The 19649-nt window shown below is 40.5% G+C and overlaps 1 protein-coding gene across 3 annotated transcripts in view; it reads left to right on the top strand.

Moving 5' to 3' along the window:
• STS (steroid sulfatase) overlaps positions 1 to 19649 on the top strand; it is a 200158-nt gene that overhangs the window by 98145 nt on the left and 82364 nt on the right. For all 3 annotated transcript variants that reach the window (XM_074391851.1, XM_010336161.3, XM_039475472.2), the window contains 4 exons: positions 1206 to 1346; positions 5195 to 5316; positions 5420 to 5542; positions 7124 to 7547. In XM_074391851.1, the coding sequence (XP_074247952.1) occupies positions 1210 to 1346; positions 5195 to 5316; positions 5420 to 5542; positions 7124 to 7547 (806 nt within the window). In that variant the 5' untranslated portion in view covers positions 1206 to 1209. The remainder of the gene's footprint in view (positions 1 to 1205; positions 1347 to 5194; positions 5317 to 5419; positions 5543 to 7123; positions 7548 to 19649) is intronic.

Raw genomic sequence — 19649 nt, forward strand, 5'->3', positions numbered from 1 at the left:
CCCTCTGTATTCCATCACAAAGAGCTGCCCCAGGCCGTTGGCCCTGTGCACTTTGAATTTTGAAAGGTTTCTATGTTTCACTTAAAAAGCTACTAAACTGGAACAGGCACTATGGTTCAGGCCTGTAATCTTAGCACTTTGCCAGGCTGAGGCAGGAGGATGTTTGATCCCAGAAGTTAGAGACCAGCCTGGGCAACATAGCAAGACCTTATCTCTACAAAAAATACAAAAATTAGCTGGGTGTGATGGCACATTACTATAGTCCCAGGTATTTGGGTGGTTGAGGCAGGAGGATCACTTGAGTCCAGGACTTCAAGGTTACAGTGAGCTGAGATCATACCACCTCACCCCAGCCTGGACAACAGAGCAAAACCTTACCTCAAAAATAAAAATAGCTGCTAAACCCAAACTCATCATTAATTTTAGAAAGGATAAAGCATTGAAAATGGGAGCTTCACAAAACAACTGTCTTTCTAACACTCAAAGAGAGAAGGTTTCGCTTATGACAGAGCCCACTTTTGATAAAGAGATCATGGGAAGTGATTATGTTATTATTTTTCTAAAGAGCACCTCCGTTTTGGTCAAGGGAGAAAGGAGAGGCCATAACTAATCATGGAGAAGGAAATGTGTGTGTATTAGTTCGTTTTCATGCTGCTGATAAAGACATACCCGAAACTGGGCAATTTCCAAAAGAAAGAGGTTTAATGGACTTAATATTTCCACTTGGCTGGGAGGCCTCACAGTTATGGCAGAAAGCAAGGAGGATCAAGTCACGTCTTACATGGATGGCCTCAGGCAAAGAGAGCTTGTGCAGGGAAACTCTTCTTATACAACCATCAGATCTCATGAGACTTATTGACTATCACGAGAACAGCATGGGAAAGACCTGCAACTATGATTCAATTACCTCCCACCAGGTCCTTCCCACAACCTGTGGGAATTCAGGATGAGATTTGGGTAGGGTTATAGCCAAACCACATCTGTGTGGCTTGGAAACAAGCACTTGGGAAAGAGAGGATAACATTCTTTGTCTAGGAACCTCTTAGACAAGTGTCTTTCTAGCATATATTGTATGGCAAAGCCAAGTTTTAAGAATGGCTGCACCAGAAATGTGCAAGGAGGGATGGGGGTCTGAAAGGAGGAAGGTCACAGCTAACCATGAGCCAGCATCCTTCAGTTCCTTTTTGTGTCCTTTTCCTTTACAGGAAGATGAAGATCCCTTTCCTCCTACTGTTCTTTCTGTGGGAAGCTGAGAGCCACGCAGCATCAAGGCCGAACATCATCCTGGTGATGGCTGACGACCTTGGCATTGGAGATCCTGGGTGCTATGGAAACAAGACTCTCAGGTTGGTAATGCAGCTCCTCAGTAAACACATGGCTGTGTTCATAGGCAACAGTCTGCAGGATGGTTATTCATCTGCAGAGCACAGAACATGTAGAAACGTCCAAAACCGTCCAAACCATGGCTGGCTTCATATAGATACACTGAGATGTCTATGTGTCATGGAGGTACGTGTGAGTTTATCTGTTTGACTATGAACAGTGAGCTGGATGAGCTTAGGGAGATCACTAAGAAGGTGTGCAACACAGTTCTACTTTATTGACGGCTGTGATGCTGCTTTGCACATATTCACATCTCCATCCCATTTGTTCACCTTTTGACATCTGGCTTTATTCTGGTTGGTTATGGGTCTGTACTACTCTGTCCTGGCCCATCAGTGACTTACTCTCATTCTCACTCATGCCCAACTCTCCCTCTTCCAGCCCAGGCCCTACTCTGTCTTCTGCTATGCAGGCTATCTTAGTCTGTAAAGGCTGCTATGACAAAATGCCATAGGCTGGGTGGCTTATAAACAATAGAAATGTATTGCTCACAGTTTTGAAGGCTGAAAGTCCAATATCAAGGCATAGCTGATTCAGTGTCTGGTGAGGACCTGCTTCCTGGTTCACAGACAGCACTTTCTCACTGTGTCTTCACATGGTGGAAGAGATGAGGGAGCTCTCTGGGGTCCCTTTTATAAGGTCATAAATCCCATTTACAGGGCTTCATCCTCATGACCTCATCACCTCCCAAAGGCCCCACCTCCTAACAAATCCCATTAAGAATGAACATTTCAACATCTGAATTTTGGAGGGACACAAACATTGAGACCATAGCTGACAATCATGAGGAGAGAGGTCACATTTTAGGACCTCATAACTTTCCAGTAATTATCAAAACAGTAGAAACAACACCATCAAACTAGACTTGAGGTCATTTGGCCCTTGGATCTGAACATCCTCCCAGAAGATGGGGTTTTGTTTCTAAGCCCTTTGCGTAAAATCAACTTAACATGAGACCTATTTTAAGGGCCCTTTAGTTTAAAAAGTAAAGTAAGCCCTTGTGGAGTAGAATACTGACATTAGAATTTTACTTTCTCTTCCTAAAAATGTGGAAATGATAACATAAAAACAGTTCTATGGAGAGCTTCATCACATGAAAGATCAGTACAAACTAAATTAAAGGAGAAGATGAGGTAAGAGATTATTTGCTTCTACTAGAACTTTTTTTAAAAATTTTTTTGAGAAGGAGTCTCACTCTGTCACCCAGTCTGGAGTGCAGTAGCACAGTGTCAGCTCACTGCAACCTCTGCCTCCTGGGTTCAAGTGATTCTCCTGCTTCAGCCTTGTGACTTGCTAGGGCTACAGCTGCGTGCCACTATGCCTGGCTAACTTTTTGTATTTTTAGTAGAGACAGGGTTTCACTATGTTGGCCAGGCTGGTCTCAAACTCCTGACCTTGTGATTGACCCACCTCAGCCTCCCAAATTGCTGGGATTACAGGCATAAGCCACCGTGCGGGCCCAGAACTTTCTTGTAGGATATGTGAATACTAAATACCTGAAGCCAGGAGTGGACCCATTGCCAAGTGCCATGGGATGCTGATTTTCTTTTTCATGCCATTCTCTTATTCCTCATCTTCTTTTCAACATGAGAAATCTTAGAAAGTATATTTCATCATTACATATCAGACCAAACAAAAATTAAATAAATTATTATATTAAGGAAAATCTTGTCCATAAGGCATAGCCAAATGTGTCTCACTTTCAACCTGAAACTTTGCATTAAATGTTGCTTTTTATTTTTTTAAGGGTATATTGACCTATGACATTGCTTAAATTTTTAAAAAGTATATGCAAGGATGAGATCTGTAATTTAAAGAAATCACTTATATATAGATCTTATTTTAGTTTTATCAGCATCGTAATTTTATTCAGCTTTTTCATTTTATCTATTTCTTTAATATTATGTATTCCTAAGGTATGTTGAGATAATAGATAACTGTTACTACCAAGATGTCTTAATTAAAAAGTTAAAATCAAGCCTTCAAGGTCAAATCTTTACCAATTATCAAAAGAAAAAATGTCTATGAAGCCCCATGGATGAATTCCTGGCAATATCTATCCTAGATCTGCCTTGGTCTCTATATTAGAGTCCCATTATTTCTGAATTACATTTCTCATTTTTATATTTTGTAATATCACACCCCCAAATAGTTACATTTTTTTCAAAGGTCAATATAGACACTAGGAGGTTTAATTCAAATGCAAAGACAACCTCTGTCTTCTAAGCATCTCACCCTTTAAGGAAAAAGCAAAGCAGAAATATTGGTAATTAAATATGTTCACTAAGTTAGTAAGTGGCCACTAGTTTAACATTACAGATGCAATGAAATTATTTCCCCCTTTAAGCTATGCATCATTGCAGCACCACTCTGTGAGGGCATTGGTCTAGGGAAGCCATGGGACCAATGAACAAGAAGTATACTCCCACCCCACAGGCAGCCATCTTCAAAGGGAGCACAATTAGCCATGTGATTGCTTTATAGTGAGGAAGCTGCTGGGATGATGGAGTATGGACTACTGTCCTAAATATAGGTCATTCCCCTTGCATAAACAAGGAAGGGCACTGGAGACCCATGAGAATTCCATCTGTACCTGGAACTGAAGGATGGTAGATGACGAGCCAGGAAGGGAAGAAGGGACCTGGATTCCTGGTGGAGGACATGGTATATAACTCGTGGGGTATAGCTTGGTATGGTCCAAAAACTAAAAGTTACTAATTCCTAAATGACTTCCCCAAATAATCAGCCAATCCATTCATGGGGAAAAGGCATCAGAGTGGCTTATCTTGCAAAAGGTATCACTCTACAAGTGATCTCATAAATAAGTATTTATGAAGCATAAAAAATATAAGCCAACAAAGGGTATGTGGGAGTTGCAGCATCTAATTTCTTCACTGTAGTGTTTGTGCCTTTTCCCTGGAGCATATTAACCTATTTGTTGATGCCCACTGGTTGAGTCATATGGAGTCTGGTTATTCCCTGTACCTGGGGGCATGCAGAAATTAGTCAGGGGCTCATTAAAGCTGGTTGTGGGATTCCCTTTGGCTGTGATTGGGAAGAGGGGAATCAGGCTGACCCTGTACATTTCTCTTTCAGTGACATAGAGGTAACTTGGGAGATGTGAATGGGAGAAGAGTAAAGCCTCATCCTCACCCACCCCTTACTTTTCTTCCCTGCATTATCCCATCTTGAAGACTTGGTTTCTCTCTTCTAACTCAGGGCTAGTGGGACCAGGAGCTCAGAGCCCTCTGTAGCATGAATGGACCTTCTGGGGATGTCCCACCTGAATCGTTCACACATCTCCATGGTTTTGTTGTAGTCTGAGTCTTGGTTCTATATCACTTCTTCCCCACCCCCCTGCCTCTCATCTCACCTCTGTCTCCTACATAACCCCAGACTTTTCCTTGCTCATTGAGAAGTTTCCCACTATAAAGAGCCACAGACACAGTTTCATTTTGAAAATTATCACAGGGCTGGGTGGCTCATGCCTGTAATCCCAGCACTTTGGAAGGCCAAGGTGGGCAGAATACTTGAGGTCAGGGGTTTAAGACCAGCCTGGCCAACATGGTGACACCCTGCCTCTACCAAATACTACAAAAATTAGCCAGGCATGGTGGCCCATGCCTGTAGTCCCAACTACTCACAAGGCTGAGACGGGAAAATCACTTGAACGTGGGAGGTGGAGGTTACAGTGAGCCAAGATCGCGCCACTGTCCTCCAGCCTGGGTGACAGAGTGAGATCTTGTCTCAAAAATAAATGAATGAACAAGAAATGAAAATGATCTCAAATGCTATGATTATTTTGTTCTAGGACTCCCAATATTGACCGGTTGGCCAGTGAGGGAGTGAAACTCACTCAGCACCTAGCAGCATCACCCCTGTGCACACCAAGCAGAGCAGCCTTCATGACTGGCCGGTACCCTGTCCGATCAGGTAACCTCCTATCTGCATCGCAGGGGCTGTGGTCTCCTTTGGGACAGCCTCCCACCTCCGGGTATCTCCTGGTTCCTAAGGGTTGGTTTTTTTCCTGGTTCAGGAATGGCGTCTCATTCCCTCCCTGGAGTTTTCCTCTTCACGGCCTCTTCGGGAGGACTTCCCACCAATGAGATTACCTTTGCCAAGCTTCTGAAGGATCAAGGTTATTCAACAGCACTAATAGGTATGGGCATCTGAGGAATGACAGGGGGTACTTGGACATAGTTAGCAAAAGAGTGGGAGAGGGCATCATGACAGTTATCTTAGGAATGACGTAGCTGGTACACTTTGCACAACTTTAAATGGGAGCAAAATGATGTCAGTTGTAGGTTAAAACACAGTAAGCCTATCTGGACTACTCAAATGCCTTAGGGGTGTGTGTGTGTGTGTGTGTGTGTGTGTGTGTGTGTGTGTGTGTGTATAGATAAATAGATACTTAGATGATACCTAATGATAATGAATGAATGGGTGGATGGATGAATGGATAGATAGAAAGCATTGATGAATGGATAGATACATAATAGGTAGAGAAATAGGTAGATAGATGGATGATAGATAGATGCAGAGAGAGAGAAAGATGAGATAGATTAGATGGATGGATGAAATAGATGATAGCTAACTAGATAGATAAATAGAAAAATTAGATAGTTACATAGATAGATACATAGATAGAAAAATTAGATAGATAGATAGATATGGATAAATAGATGCAGGGAGAGAGACAAAGATGACACAGACAGGATGGATGGATGGATGGATGGACGGATGGATGGATGGATGGATAGATAGATAGATAATAAGACAATTGGATGAAATAGATGATAGATGGAACAGATGAAAGATTCATAGAACATATACATAGAACATACAAAACAATACACACCATGCTATTGATAAAGATTTTCATTTTACTTTCCGATACTAAAATTATGTCAGAATTTGTCGTGGTGGACACACCCACTTGATTTTACTCTGTAGATAGGATTCATGCCTTCCTGTTTGCACCAAGAGCTTAATCTAAGCAGGTCATAAAATGAATCCTAGCAAATCTCAGAGGAGCAAAATGACCCTTCTCTTTCTTCCAACATCTTGTTAAAAAAACTATCATTTTTTCTTTTGTGAGGCACTCATTAATTTAGTGATCTAATTAACATTTTATAAGAAATTTCAGAGGTGCTTAAAATAATTGCTGAGTTACTGAGTGTGATTTCCTCATGCCTCAGGGGTAGGTTCTGAAGTAAGGATTCATTTCCACTTTTAACATTCAAGGAACAAAATTAAGTTGCTTCTAAAACTTTAATTTTAAGGGCATGTCTCAGAAAAGCATCTGGCAAGAAAAAAGAAAAAAAATCTTGTATTTTTCTGTGGAGTGTTGTTTCCTGCCTATTAAATATGTTAGGTAGTTTTCTTTTTGGATTTTTACCTGTTGGTTTTTTTGTGTTTTTGTTTTGTTTTTTTTGGAATCACTAAAGTAGTTCTTATTTTTTGGTAGAATGAGTAAAGGATTTTTATCTGGTTTGTTTTTTTGTTTATTTTTCTTTTTTGTTTTGTTGGAATCACAAAATTAGTTCTTATTGTCTGGTGTGAGTAGGTAATAACTTAGTCTTTGTGGAAAAAAAAAAAGTGAAAAACTCTAGGTCCCATGAGCGGGAAGTCTAGCTTCATAAAATAGAAAGAGCCATCTTTTCAGTGTGTGGGAACAGAAGCTTGTGTTGGAATCAGGGTGTTTATTGGGACTGAAGTGATGTTCCATTTGTCTTCTCAGGGAAATGGCACCTTGGGATGAGCTGTCACAGCAAGACTGACTTCTGTCACCACCCTTTACATCATGGCTTCAACTATTTTTATGGGATCTCCTTGACCAATCTGAGAGACTGCAAGCCCGGAGAGGGCAGCGTCTTCATCAGGGGCTTCAGGAAGCTGGTCTTTATCCCTCTGCAGATCATCGGGGTCGCCCTCCTTACCCTCGCTGCACTCAGTTGTCTGGGGCTGCTCCGCGTGCCTCTAGGCATTTTTTTCAGCCTTCTCTTCCTGGCAGCTCTGATCCTGACCCTTTTCTTGGGCTTCCTTCATTACTTCCGGCCCCTGAACTGCTTCTTGATGAGGAACTACGAGATCACCCAGCAGCCCATGTCCTATGACAATCTCACGCAGAGGCTAACGGCAGAGGCGGCCCAGTTTATACAGCGGTAGGTATTACCTTGTCTTCTGATGCTGCCTGTTGAAAAACATTCTGGGTTATTTCTCATGGAGATGGGAGAACCAGCAGGGTTATTATTTCTTCACATTTCTTCAGCCAGAGCTCTACATAGCACATGTTTAGTGGCCTTAGAAAGGTATTGCAATGCAGTGTGCTCTCCTTAGAGTCTCTTTGCCAACATTTCCCACATCTTGGGCTAGAAAGGCCATGGCAAAATTATGTCTGCTGATGACAAAGGAGGTGTCAGATATCACACTGGTCTTTTTTTTTTTTTTTTTTTTTTTTTTTTTTTTTTTTTTTAAGATGGAGTCTCACTGTGTCACCCAGGCTGGAGTGCAAGTGGCATGATCTCGGCTCACTGCAACCTCCGGCTCCCAGGTTGAAGCAATTCTTCTGTCTCAGCCTCCTGAGTAGCTGGGATTACAGGCACCCGCCACCATGCCTGGCTATTTTTTTTCTATTTTTAGTAGAGACAGTGTTTCACCAACTTGGCCAGGCTGCTTTGAACTCCTGACCTGAGGTTATCCACCTGCCTCAGCCTCCCAAAGTGCTGGGATTACAGGTGTGAGCCACCATGCCCAGCCCTGATGGTCTTTAATCTTCAAATGTGACCATCAAGATAATGCAAGATAATGGTTTATGTTTAATTTAGAGGTTGTCCTTGTGATATAAACGATGTGGAAAGATCCAAAATATTTTGGGCCAATCTCTGAGCAAACAAAACAAAATAAAAACCTCTGTAAATAAACTAGGTGAAGTGAATGACGTCTTTTGGGTCTGTCGGGTCCCATTGAGTTTGTAGTTTTGGGGATTGCAGTCTTTAAATGAAATAACCGTCACCTGAATTATATAAGTAGGTTTAATATATATTTATAATACATAATATGGAGAGCATAGATATAATTAAGTAGATATTATATTGAGGCTGTATCAAGAATATTTGCCATTCAAAAAAAGGAAATAAAAGTATTTTGTTCCACTTGTAACTGTGGAGGACAGGATTTCAAAGAGAAATGAAAATCAGAACTTTCCTCTGCAGATCAGACCTTTGGTCTTTACAGTGACTTAAACTCTATGGAAGATTTAAAAGAGAGTTTTGGGGGTGATTTAAAGATTATAAAGGAGAGAGAGGAAACATAGGTAATATTGGTTTGTCATCAAATTAATTGCATGACACAAAATTGTAAAGTCAATCTCTGGATTGAACAATGAATGACAGTGAAAAGGAAGTTATGGTGATGAAGGGAAAGTATATTAGGGATTTAATTTAAAAAACAAGCAAATATACTCAGCCTAAGAAGAAAATACATAGCTAAGGTATGTAGAAACTACATAAGTTAGGGCTGGTGAGAAAGGTAAAAGATGAAAATTACTCTATGAAAATTATGTTGTCATATCCTCATGTAGTTGTTGTATTCCACTGTCCATATCTTGTGTACATGGAGTTTGTGCTTTACTGGAGGTTGGGAGTGGGCAGTGGTTCTCCTCACTCTCTTCTTCTTCTTCAGGTATGAAACAGCGTAGGGGCAACCCATTCACTTGGAGGTACAACAGTGTCCTGGTACCCACAACATCATTGATTATGCAATAGATAAATCATAGGGTGTGTTTTATTATACCTCTCTGGTATTACACAAGTGTTTCATCAACTCTAACAGAAACCCACATATGGTTTGGGTGTCTGAACAGACTCTGAAGTGACTTACACAAAAATTGCAATTGATAGTATTACTTCCTCCCTCTAAAAATGAGACAAAAGTAGAATGATTAGTTCTTACAGTTCACATCACCTATCAGTTTCAATAGATTTTATTAATTAAAATTCTCATTTTACTTTGAAATATATAAACTGGTCATTGGTCATTGTAACTATTCTCAGTTTTAGCCCCAGGGACTTGGCCCCAGAGAGTAGTCTATGTACTAGCCGCCAGAGAGCACCACACAATATAAGCTTTTATTTTGGTTAGCATCCCATGTCTGTGGCTAGTTTCTGTGTTTGTCAGTGAAGACTGAGAAAATCTCAGTGGATTAACACTTGAAAGTTTGTTTCTTGGCCATGAAAAATCTATTGCTGGTTGGGTGATTCTCTAGGGAAGCTTTGCTCCATGAGGAGACTCAGGGATCCAGGTTGCTAATATCTGTGGCTCTGTCATCTCAATAGATAGCCTTCCCAATAGCATCCACAGGAGAAAAGAGTTGAAGGGTCACTTGGGGGCTTTTCCTTACTTCACTGTGGAAGGGATGCTTATCACTTCCACCCAGGGGTCAGCATGTAGGACAGGCTCTACATCTACGTCTCCACCCTGACCTGACATGGTGCTAAGAGGCAGTCTCCCCATATGTTCAGGAAGAAGAAAATGAAATTGGCCTTACTGAACACATAGCAGTGATTTTTCCACTGCAGGCAGTGATTTTCAAATTTGTTTTAAAGCTGAGGAATATTTCAGATGAAATTTTATGAGAATCTAAGTGTGTCAGAGGCATAAAAGTTGCAGTACTTGGGTTAACCTGGAACAGAGGACTGCATTTGGAAACTGCTGACATTTAATAAAGCCCCATGGAAAGCTCATGAACAGCTGGAGAGAAAGGGCAGACTCTGCAACAAAAGAATGAAAGAACGTGTGAGCAAACATCTACTTAGTGCCGACTCTAGGCAAATTAATATTTAACAGGCATTTGTAAGTACAAAAGGTAGGCACACAAGGATAAAAATCAACACGAGCCCTGGAATTTTAAGAAAGAATTATTTGATATTACAGCTGTGTGAGTAGAGGTTGAAGGAATTTGTATAAATTTATAGATAAGTGTAAACTAAAGGGACTAATTTATTACAAAATTTGGATTGCAGACATGCTCCACATAATGACATTTTGGTCAGCAATCGACCGCATATATGACAGTGGTCCCATGAGATTATAATGGAGCTGCCCTATACAGGTGTATGTTTGTATCTTTTTTTTTTTTTTTTTTTTTTTGAGACTGAGTGTCGCTCTATTGCCCAAGCTAGAGTGCAGTGGCATGATCTCAGCTCACTGCAGTCTCCACCTCCCGGGTTTAAGCAATTTTCCTGCCTCAGCCTCCCAAGTAGGTTGGATTATAGATGCCCACCACCATACCCAGCTAATTTTTGTATTTTTAGTAGAAACAGGGTTTCACCATGTTGGCCAGACTGGTCTCCAACTCCTGACCTCAAATGACCACCTGACTCGGCCTCCCAAAGTGCTGGGATTACAGGTGTGAGCCACTGCACCTGGCTACGTTTGTATCTTTTCTACTGTATTTTTCCTGTACTTTTTTTTATGTGTACATATGTCTAGATACACAAATACTTGCCATTGCATTGCAGTTGCCTACAGTACTCAGTATAGTCACATGCTGTGCAGGTTTGTAGCCTAGCAATAATAGGCTCTGCCATATAGCCTGGGTGTGTAGTAGGCTGCAGCATCTAGGCTTGTGTAAGTGTACTCTATGATGTTTGAACAGTGATGAAATTGCTTAATGATAAATTTCTCAGAACATATCCTGTCACTATATCATGCATGTCTGTATTTGAAGCATTGATGTGAAGTATACTGTTCATTGGTATTTTAATATTTTCATCAGAGAAAAGTAAACTAAAAAAATATATAGTTTGGTGGTGTATGTGTATGTGTATGTATATATATATGTATGTGTAAAGTAAATACATATGTGTGTATGTGTTTGTGTATATATATGTGTGTGTATGTGTACTTTACAAACATATGTATTTAATGTACAGAGATAAATTATTGAAATTGATTTCCAAGGGAAGCTGTAGGAGATATACATGTACAGCAGCAGCAAGTATTAATGCAAAGAATAAATAATTTTCTGCCTGGGGATGGATCATAGCCACTAAAAGTCCTTTAAGCAACTCTTTATATGTCTGTCAGGATTCAGGTAAGATGTGGGCTATTTGTCGTAATTTTCGCAGGTTTGGGCTGACAGGCACATGCTGTCCTGGGTAAACATTGGGGTCTGGGTAACCACAGCTCCATCATGTCATGCCCATGCTGACAGCTTGTCTTACCCAGGAACCAGAGACTGCAGAAACCTATCAGATTCTGCGCACAGCAAAACGGCACGGGTGAAGGATGTCATGCAATTCCTAAGAGGTAGAAAGACTTCAAGTTGTCAGTCACACTCCTGAACATTTATTTCAAGTATTATTTGCACAGATACACTGCAGAGTTATCAGTTCCTGTGGTCAGCCCACACAGCCAGATGCAGGCATTGTGGGGCTGGCCACCTGCCTCCTGGGCATGATGCTTGGTTCAGAAGTATGCATTGTAGGGTGGCCTTTGCTAGCCTACTGTATGGTGGGATATAATATAGGATCATTATGACTTCCTGTAGGTAGACAAAAAAGGGAAAAGGGAGAGAGTCCAGGACTACATGGGTAGACAGGTAATACCTCAGACTTTGCATAAGGAAAACCCCACAGGTGCTTATTACAGCTGAAGATGGCTAAGATGAACTCTAGGGACTATCACAGAGTAGTTCTGAAGTGAGACTTTGCATCTCAAGACATTCTAAACTGGGTTTTTCGTGGGACACACTATGAAACACTGGGTTTTGTATACGTGTATGAGCTTTGGCTACTGTGCCGAAACACTGCAATTATTTGTCACCTAGATTTTTCTAGGTGATGCCAATAGGTGATCTCATGTAAAAGCTTTGGAACTTTATAAGATACATCATCCAGTTATATCATTATCTAGTAAGTTGTACACAGATATGTGATTGAAACAAAAGCTTACTGAAATGACCTTTCTCCTACTAGAGTGATTGCTTCTGATATTTTCTACCCCATTTTATTCTGTGTGTTTTTTTTAATGATCTGGTTGTGGAACTAAGTTAATTTCATGACGTATCAATGGGTCACAGTGTACATGATTGACCATGCTCTTACCTAGTGTGCCAACTTTACTGTGTTTGATAAACAGAATCACAGTCATTCCAAGATGGAGCAGCACTCTGTGGAGAATGTCGGGCCGGTCTATTTAGGGCAAAAAACAACAGCGTGCTGTTTCTCAAATTTGCTGGGAAAGCTGGACATCCCTATATCAGTCTTCGTCTACCACTAATCTCACAAAACCAGACAGGGTGGAGATTAATACAGTGTCCATTATACAATGGATAGTCAGAAATGACACTTGGCTTCCAGGGTGAATCACCCTGTATGACATGAATTTTAACAGAAATTATTTAATCTATTAGGTATATAAGTATTCATATGATTACAAGACATTTTAATGGGTTCCTCAGTATATAATTTTGGGAGGGGACCAAAACAAATTTGATGATCATGAGGATATTGAAGCCTGACAAGTTTATCCTGATTATCTCTAATTATTATTAGAGAACTGAGATTTTCTTTCACAACTAGAGATTTAAGATGTTCTAGTAGCACCACAGCTGGAGGTGATGGTTATTGAATTATAACAAAAGGGTTTTTTTCTTCAAAATAGGTGATTCTAATAAAGATGGTTATTGTCCACATTGGAGCACTCACTGCATGGTTAGTATTAGTGAAGATGCTAGCATTTTGTACACTGTGATGCCATTCACCAAAAGCTTCTTACATAGATTATCTGAAGATACAAAGATTTAAAGTGTATAGTTAAAATTATCCTTGGGTAGAGCTGTCCACCTGTGTTAGATTAGTTCTCTGATTTCCTGAATATGATATCCAAGAGTCCTGAGAGAATGGCCTTGATATGCCACCAAAGAATCCTAACTGGTGTTACCACCATATTCATAAAACATTCCCTCAATGTCTGAAGACACATTTACATGTGTTATTTTATTATTCAGAATATCCTGAGCAATTTAGCCAGGTCTTACCACCTTTGTGAGAAATGGAGTTAGAGTTATTCAGCAGCCGAAAAAGGAATACCTGATCAAAGCAATGTTAATGTTAGTGGAATTTACTCAAATGATTTTGAATTTAAAAATTTCCAGTTGCAACTGGTGCCTTGTTTAGATGTTCCAACATAATTGTTTTTTTGTACATGGCTCCTTTTCAGTTCATCTGTCAAAGGTGGTGAGGAAAATGATTTAAAACTCTTACTTCTAAAATATACAGTCTTTGTCTACACTGTGTTGCTGATATGATTTATACTCAAGGGTTTGCTCCTGAAATGCTGGGTTGTGATATTAGGGTGTGAATGACAAGGAGGCATAAGGCAAAGATGCTTCATTGGTTTGTGATTCTTGCAAATGAGGTCTACTTAGTCAAATCCAGTTTGTGGCCTGGGATTCCAAGCACATATTTTCAGGTTGAGGAGAGTGATGATTTAGAATATATAACCATCCATTCCACAATCCCTCACCCTAATTGACTCATTCAGGGATAAATTTATCTAGGGGAGATGCTTCTATTATTAGAGAGCTGGATAATTAGCTCACCATATGTTATATGCTATATAGTAATTCAGGAGATGGGTCATCCTAAATATACTTTAATTAGACAGAAATCCTTGTTATTCTTGCATAGAGGAGTGAACTATAAATTTCTGAGGGATACCCAACTCTCCATATATGCCCTGCAGGGTCAGCCCATTATCATGGCTTTGGGTTTTGCCATTCCTCTCTTCATTGCAATGCAAAACAAATCCAACTTAAGTGCACAGCAGAAATGGTAAAAAGTATGGGACATGTTCAAGTATAATGGACACCATGGAGTGGTTGCCAATTATACGTCAGGTGCTATAGATACACACATTACTTTGTGCACCTTCCACACCCGTTGCTTCCTTCACACAGCATAATGACCTCATAGGGTCGGTAAATAGATGTCTTATCATGGAGAAATTTTGAAGCTCAAATCCTTTGAATGAACAAAACTCCTCAGGTAATACAGAGTAGAGGCTGAATTTAAACAGAGCTAACTCAACTTTCTGAATGTTGGAATGGTTCATAAACAGTTGGGGGAATCTTTTCTCTTTCATCTACTCTAATGCGGTAGACTTACTGAGTGAGGATGAGTCTGAGCGAGTATTAGCTGGAAGAAGATTAGGGCATTGTATGGGTGTCTCAATGCCTTTTTCCAGATAGAAGAGTCTAGGTCCAGTGCTTAAGGAAGGAGAATGCATTTCTGTAATTCTTATAGATAAGTTTCAGTGTTGGTAGTGTTATCATTACTATGGTAATAGAGAAGTCCCTGAATGCTCTGAAAAGAAAATAAAGGATATAGGACGATGGGTGAATGTAGCAAGTTAATTTTACTCACAAACAGTTTTTTTCTTTAGTTCAAGTCAAGGCTAATTTTTTAAAAAGGTGTCATGCTAATGGGTAGAATGAGATTCATGTTTTATGTCTTCAACAGAATGAGGTGGATGTTGGTCACTCTGCTTTGTGAAAAACCAGATATGTTGACCTTCTTCTCTGAATTCATTGAAGCAGTGCTTCATTGCTAGGAAAAACATTTAAGTTTAGATAAATTACTTTGTGTTTTACTCTGAAGATATATGCATGCTCCCTTTGAACAGTAAATTTCCAAGAATGACAATGACTTTATACGCACCCACATAATCTGTATAGGTTATGTTATCCAGTTATGGGATTTATAGATTTATCTGGAATTTGCCATGAGTATGAGATTCTCCAGGCTTCAGTTTCTTAAGTTGTTTCAATGTATTAAATATATTTATGTATGTTTTGAGATTGTAGAATTAAAAGTACAGTAAAAGCTAATAAGTTTTAGTCAAGCTCAATGTAGGATAACTCTTGTTCTTTATAAATGAATTATTTAGCAAAGGGTTTATGAATAACAAATCAAAAATTTGGAAATTATGTAGTTCTGTTTTTAATCTCTGACTTCCCAGAGTGGTAAGATCTCCCGTTCTGACTACAATAAACCCTGCTCCCTGACAACTTTCCACAGAAAAACAAAACAAAACAAAACACCATGACATCAGCATGATGGCAAGTATCAGTAATAAAGGGCTCGGGGGGAGGGGGAAACACCTGAATGAAAAGATTATTCCCTTAGTGGAGAGCCATGGGGAAGAATCTCTCCTCTACCATTTCCTGTGGTCTGTAGTTTTATGGTAAATAAATAATCCTTTCTACAAGCATTGCTTATGTAATCATAATTTCCTAAAATCTATGATAGCTGAAACATGTATTATTGGAAGAAGATATGACCTTGTGTCCTGGTCTATGTACTGCTATTACCATTTGGCACAGTCACAATTGCAAAATGCATTTACTGGATGCCTCCAGCCTAGCCTCTCCTATTTCCAGCTGGACCCCAGTGTAAGTGCTGTGATGAATAGCTGTGATTTGGCTCAAAGTGTTTTTTGAATAAAGGGATCTTTAGGAGATTTCATTAGTTTAGATAAGAGTGTAAGCCAGAAGGGAATGGGGTGATATTGATTTTAATTCATGGTAAGAAAAGTAAATCAGATTAAATATTAAGGGCAATACATGGGGACACACGCAAATGCTCATTCAAAACTGGAAAAGCAAATAATTAAAGAATTATCATCAAAGAATCACATTATTCAGTAACTATAGATAACAGATGATTTGTTTCTAACTTTTGTGGGCCTATGGGATATGTATTTAAAAATGAGGGCAATGGACCAGGAGCGGCAGCTCACGCTTGTAATCCCAGCACTTTGGGAGGCCGAGGTGGGTGGATCATGAGGTCAGGAGTTCAAGACCAGCCTGACCTAGATGGTAAAAACCCTGTCTCTACTAAAAATACAAAAATTAGCCAGACGTGGTGGCAGGCACCTGTAATCCCAGCTACTCGGGAAGCTGAGGCAGAGAATTGCTTGAACCCGGGAGGCGGAGGGTGCAGTGAGCTGAGATTGCCCCACTGCACTCCAGCCAGGGCGACAGAGCGAGACTCCATTGCCAAAAAAAAAAAAAAAAAAAAAAAAGAATAAAGTAAAAAATGAGGGCAACAGGCACAGTGGCCCATGCCTGTAATCCTAGCACTTTGGGAGGCCTAGGTGGGAGGATCACTTGAGCTCAGGAGCTCAAGACCAGCCTGGGCAATACAGCAAAACCCTGTGTCTACAAAAAATTAAGAAATATTAGCTGGGCGTGGTGGTGCGTGCCTATAGTCCTGGCTACCCGAGGGTCTGAAGTGAGGGGATTGCTTGATGCCAGGAGTTTGAGACCAGCCTGGGCAATATAGGGAGACCCTGTCTCTACAAAAAATAAGGAAATATTAGCTTGGCATGGTAGTACACACCTGTAGTCCTAGATACTCAGGAAGCTGAGGTGGGAGAATCTCTTAAGTCTCAGAGTTGGAGGCCGCAGTGAGCTACGATTGCACCACTGCACTCCAGCCTGCGTAGCAGAGCAAGACCCTGTCTCTGAAAAAAAAAAAAAAAAAAAAAAAAAAAAAAAAAAAAAAAAAAGACGAGGGGCTTCTTTTTTGGATAAACCTCTGGTTTCAGGCTGAGCATATCGTAACAATACAGGTACTGAGGGATGTTTGTCTTTTGCCATACCAGATCTAGTGGGTCCATGGCATTCCCAACTAACTGAGACATAGATAAAGAATACTTAGATCAGGCATCCCCAAACTTTTTACACAGGGGGGCCAGTTCACTGTGCCTCAGACTGTTGGAGGGCCGCCACATACTGTGCTCCTCTCACTTACCAGCAATGAAAGAGGTGCCCCTTTCTGAAGTGCAGCGGGGGGGCGGATAAATGGCCTCAGGGGGCCGCATTCGGCCCGCGGGCCGTGGCTTGGGGACGCCTGACTTAGATCTATCCCTGGAAATGCCTCTCCAGCCTACATTTCTGTATCTCCAAATATCATACCTGTGAATAGCTTGAAAGCCTACAGGTTTATGGAAAACATTCACAGATACTGTCATGCTGTGTGAACCATTGGAAGCTACCTCTTTCTAGGAGCAAATTCTGACCCCTGCCAGGTTGAGATAAGTTCTTCTCCTCTGAATTCATTCTCTGCAGTGCTGGGTAGTGGCACTCGGACTAATTGTCAATGATCTTGTCTGAACTGCGGGTTGCTGATGGCAGGGTCTGGTCCAGCCTCCCTTTATATTTATAGTGCCTGGTATCATGTGTCAGCAGAACATTTGCTTAATACCTGCAAAACTCATAGATGGAAGACATGAACAGCTGGATGTATAAATCCACCTGCTGCACACAGAGGTGGTCACATGAACTTCAGCAGGGTGACTGTTGATACCACTATCTGATTTATGCCATACTCTAATTACTAGCAGCAGAAGGTATCCAGAAGGAATTCACAGACATCCATATTTGCATTCCCATTATTCCCTATGCCCACTGCAGTTGGAACAATACACAATAATAAAGGTCAGACACTCAGATGAAGATTATTATTCTGAAGACCATCAAAAATATACTTTATGGCAGACAGGAAAAAAATCCTTAGCCATCTTCTTGCCTGGATTTTTACTCCTGCCTCTATAGAATGTAAATCTTTTGATTCTGAGATTGGAATGATTACATGTTGCTGGAAAGGCTCAGGGCTGCCTTCTGTATTTTTAACAAATGGAGCACAGGCATGTAGCAGCTGAAAGTTCTATCTTTTCGCACAGTGTGCAAGACAGTGGCAATAAATTTTCAAAAGAGTTGTTTACTGAAGTACTCCAGCTAATAAAAAAGGAGTTAAGCTGTTACTGAGAATCTTTCTCCTTCCAACTTGCTGATGTGTCATTCAGCTTTCAAGGTCGTAGAGAGGAGGGGATACCCAGATCTCCTTCCTGAGCCTGGGTGTGAAGCAAATGGCCTTTCTTGGTGTCTCGAAGGATATTACAAAGCAAGAATTCCTTCACCTGGGCACAGGCTGTCAGTTACACCCCAGGTGTGTGCAAGAAAGCAGATGATTTATGTCTGTCTAGCCAACATTCCCATGCACCATTGATTTCACTTCTGTTCCTGGATGGTAAATCTTGGAACAGTGTTTTTGCAAGCGAAATACACTTTTCTCTGTTTTCTGGGTTTGTTTTTGTATGTGGAACCTAATCAACTCTACTCAATGTACAGAGTATACATAAAGATGCTGATATCTCTGATATTGCCCCTATAGGCTGGAAAAATACTGCTTTATAGAGAGATGATAGATAATGAGTTCCATAAATATCTGCATTTTGATAGTAAACACATTAATCCCCTTCTCTCCTACTAAGGAGGATTCCCTTGCATTCAAAGACAAAGGTCACATTCCATAGCTTTAATTGAACCCTGAACTCAGCTTTTCTTTCAGTCCTCATGAACCGGTTTTTATTTCAGGCTCTCTTATTTGCCCATTGTGTCATGTTTATCATTTATTTCTTTATTTCCATCTCACATTTTAATATGCCTGAATTTTGTGATCCTGCCAATCATGTTGATGGATGTCTCTTTCTTCTTTTTTATTTGTTAACTTTTGAACAAGAAAACTACCATCCAAAATTAGAGAATCCAAGTCGAAACTGGACTGGAGCCCAGTGCTGGGCATTTCAATCTATGCAATAACTCTTCATTCTCAGCAAATTCTGTCAGTCACATCCTGTATGACCATGTACCATGCTTGGGAGATTGACTTTTTAAGCTTTCTTATCTATTTTCCTTAACTTTAAATCTAAAAATAAATGGGAGAACAGATGAGAGTGAAATTGCAGTGAAATTGTTCTCATACATAATGTAACTCTCTATTTAGGAACACAAAGACTGTGATTTCATGTTCGTTTTAAGGAATCTAAGCCAGTTTGGGGGAACACAATCTGCTTCTGGGGAAGGAGGTGCAATTTGTCCAGGTGTGAATAAAGTTTCCCCATCATCTGCAGGATGGAAGCTTCACAGTCTTCCCTGTGTGGCCAAGTTCTCTAACATACTGTGGCTCTCTCTCAGCTTCTCCGGGTTCCTCAAGGGCATCTTCTCATAGAAGGAGCCAAACACATGGCTTGGTAGAGATGCTCATATGTAAGCCATCAGCTAGGATGACAGTTCCAGTGCTTCCATCTGAGCAGTAGTCTCTTCTCTTTTCTTTCTGAGATGTAACAGTGAATATTATAGACCAGGTCTAGTGGGCTCTCATTGCATGCCTTCTTATTCCAGTTCCTGTGAGAGG

The sequence above is a fragment of the Saimiri boliviensis genome, chromosome X, assembly GCF_048565385.1.
Source record: "Saimiri boliviensis isolate mSaiBol1 chromosome X, mSaiBol1.pri, whole genome shotgun sequence".
NCBI lineage: Eukaryota > Metazoa > Chordata > Mammalia > Primates > Cebidae > Saimiri > Saimiri boliviensis.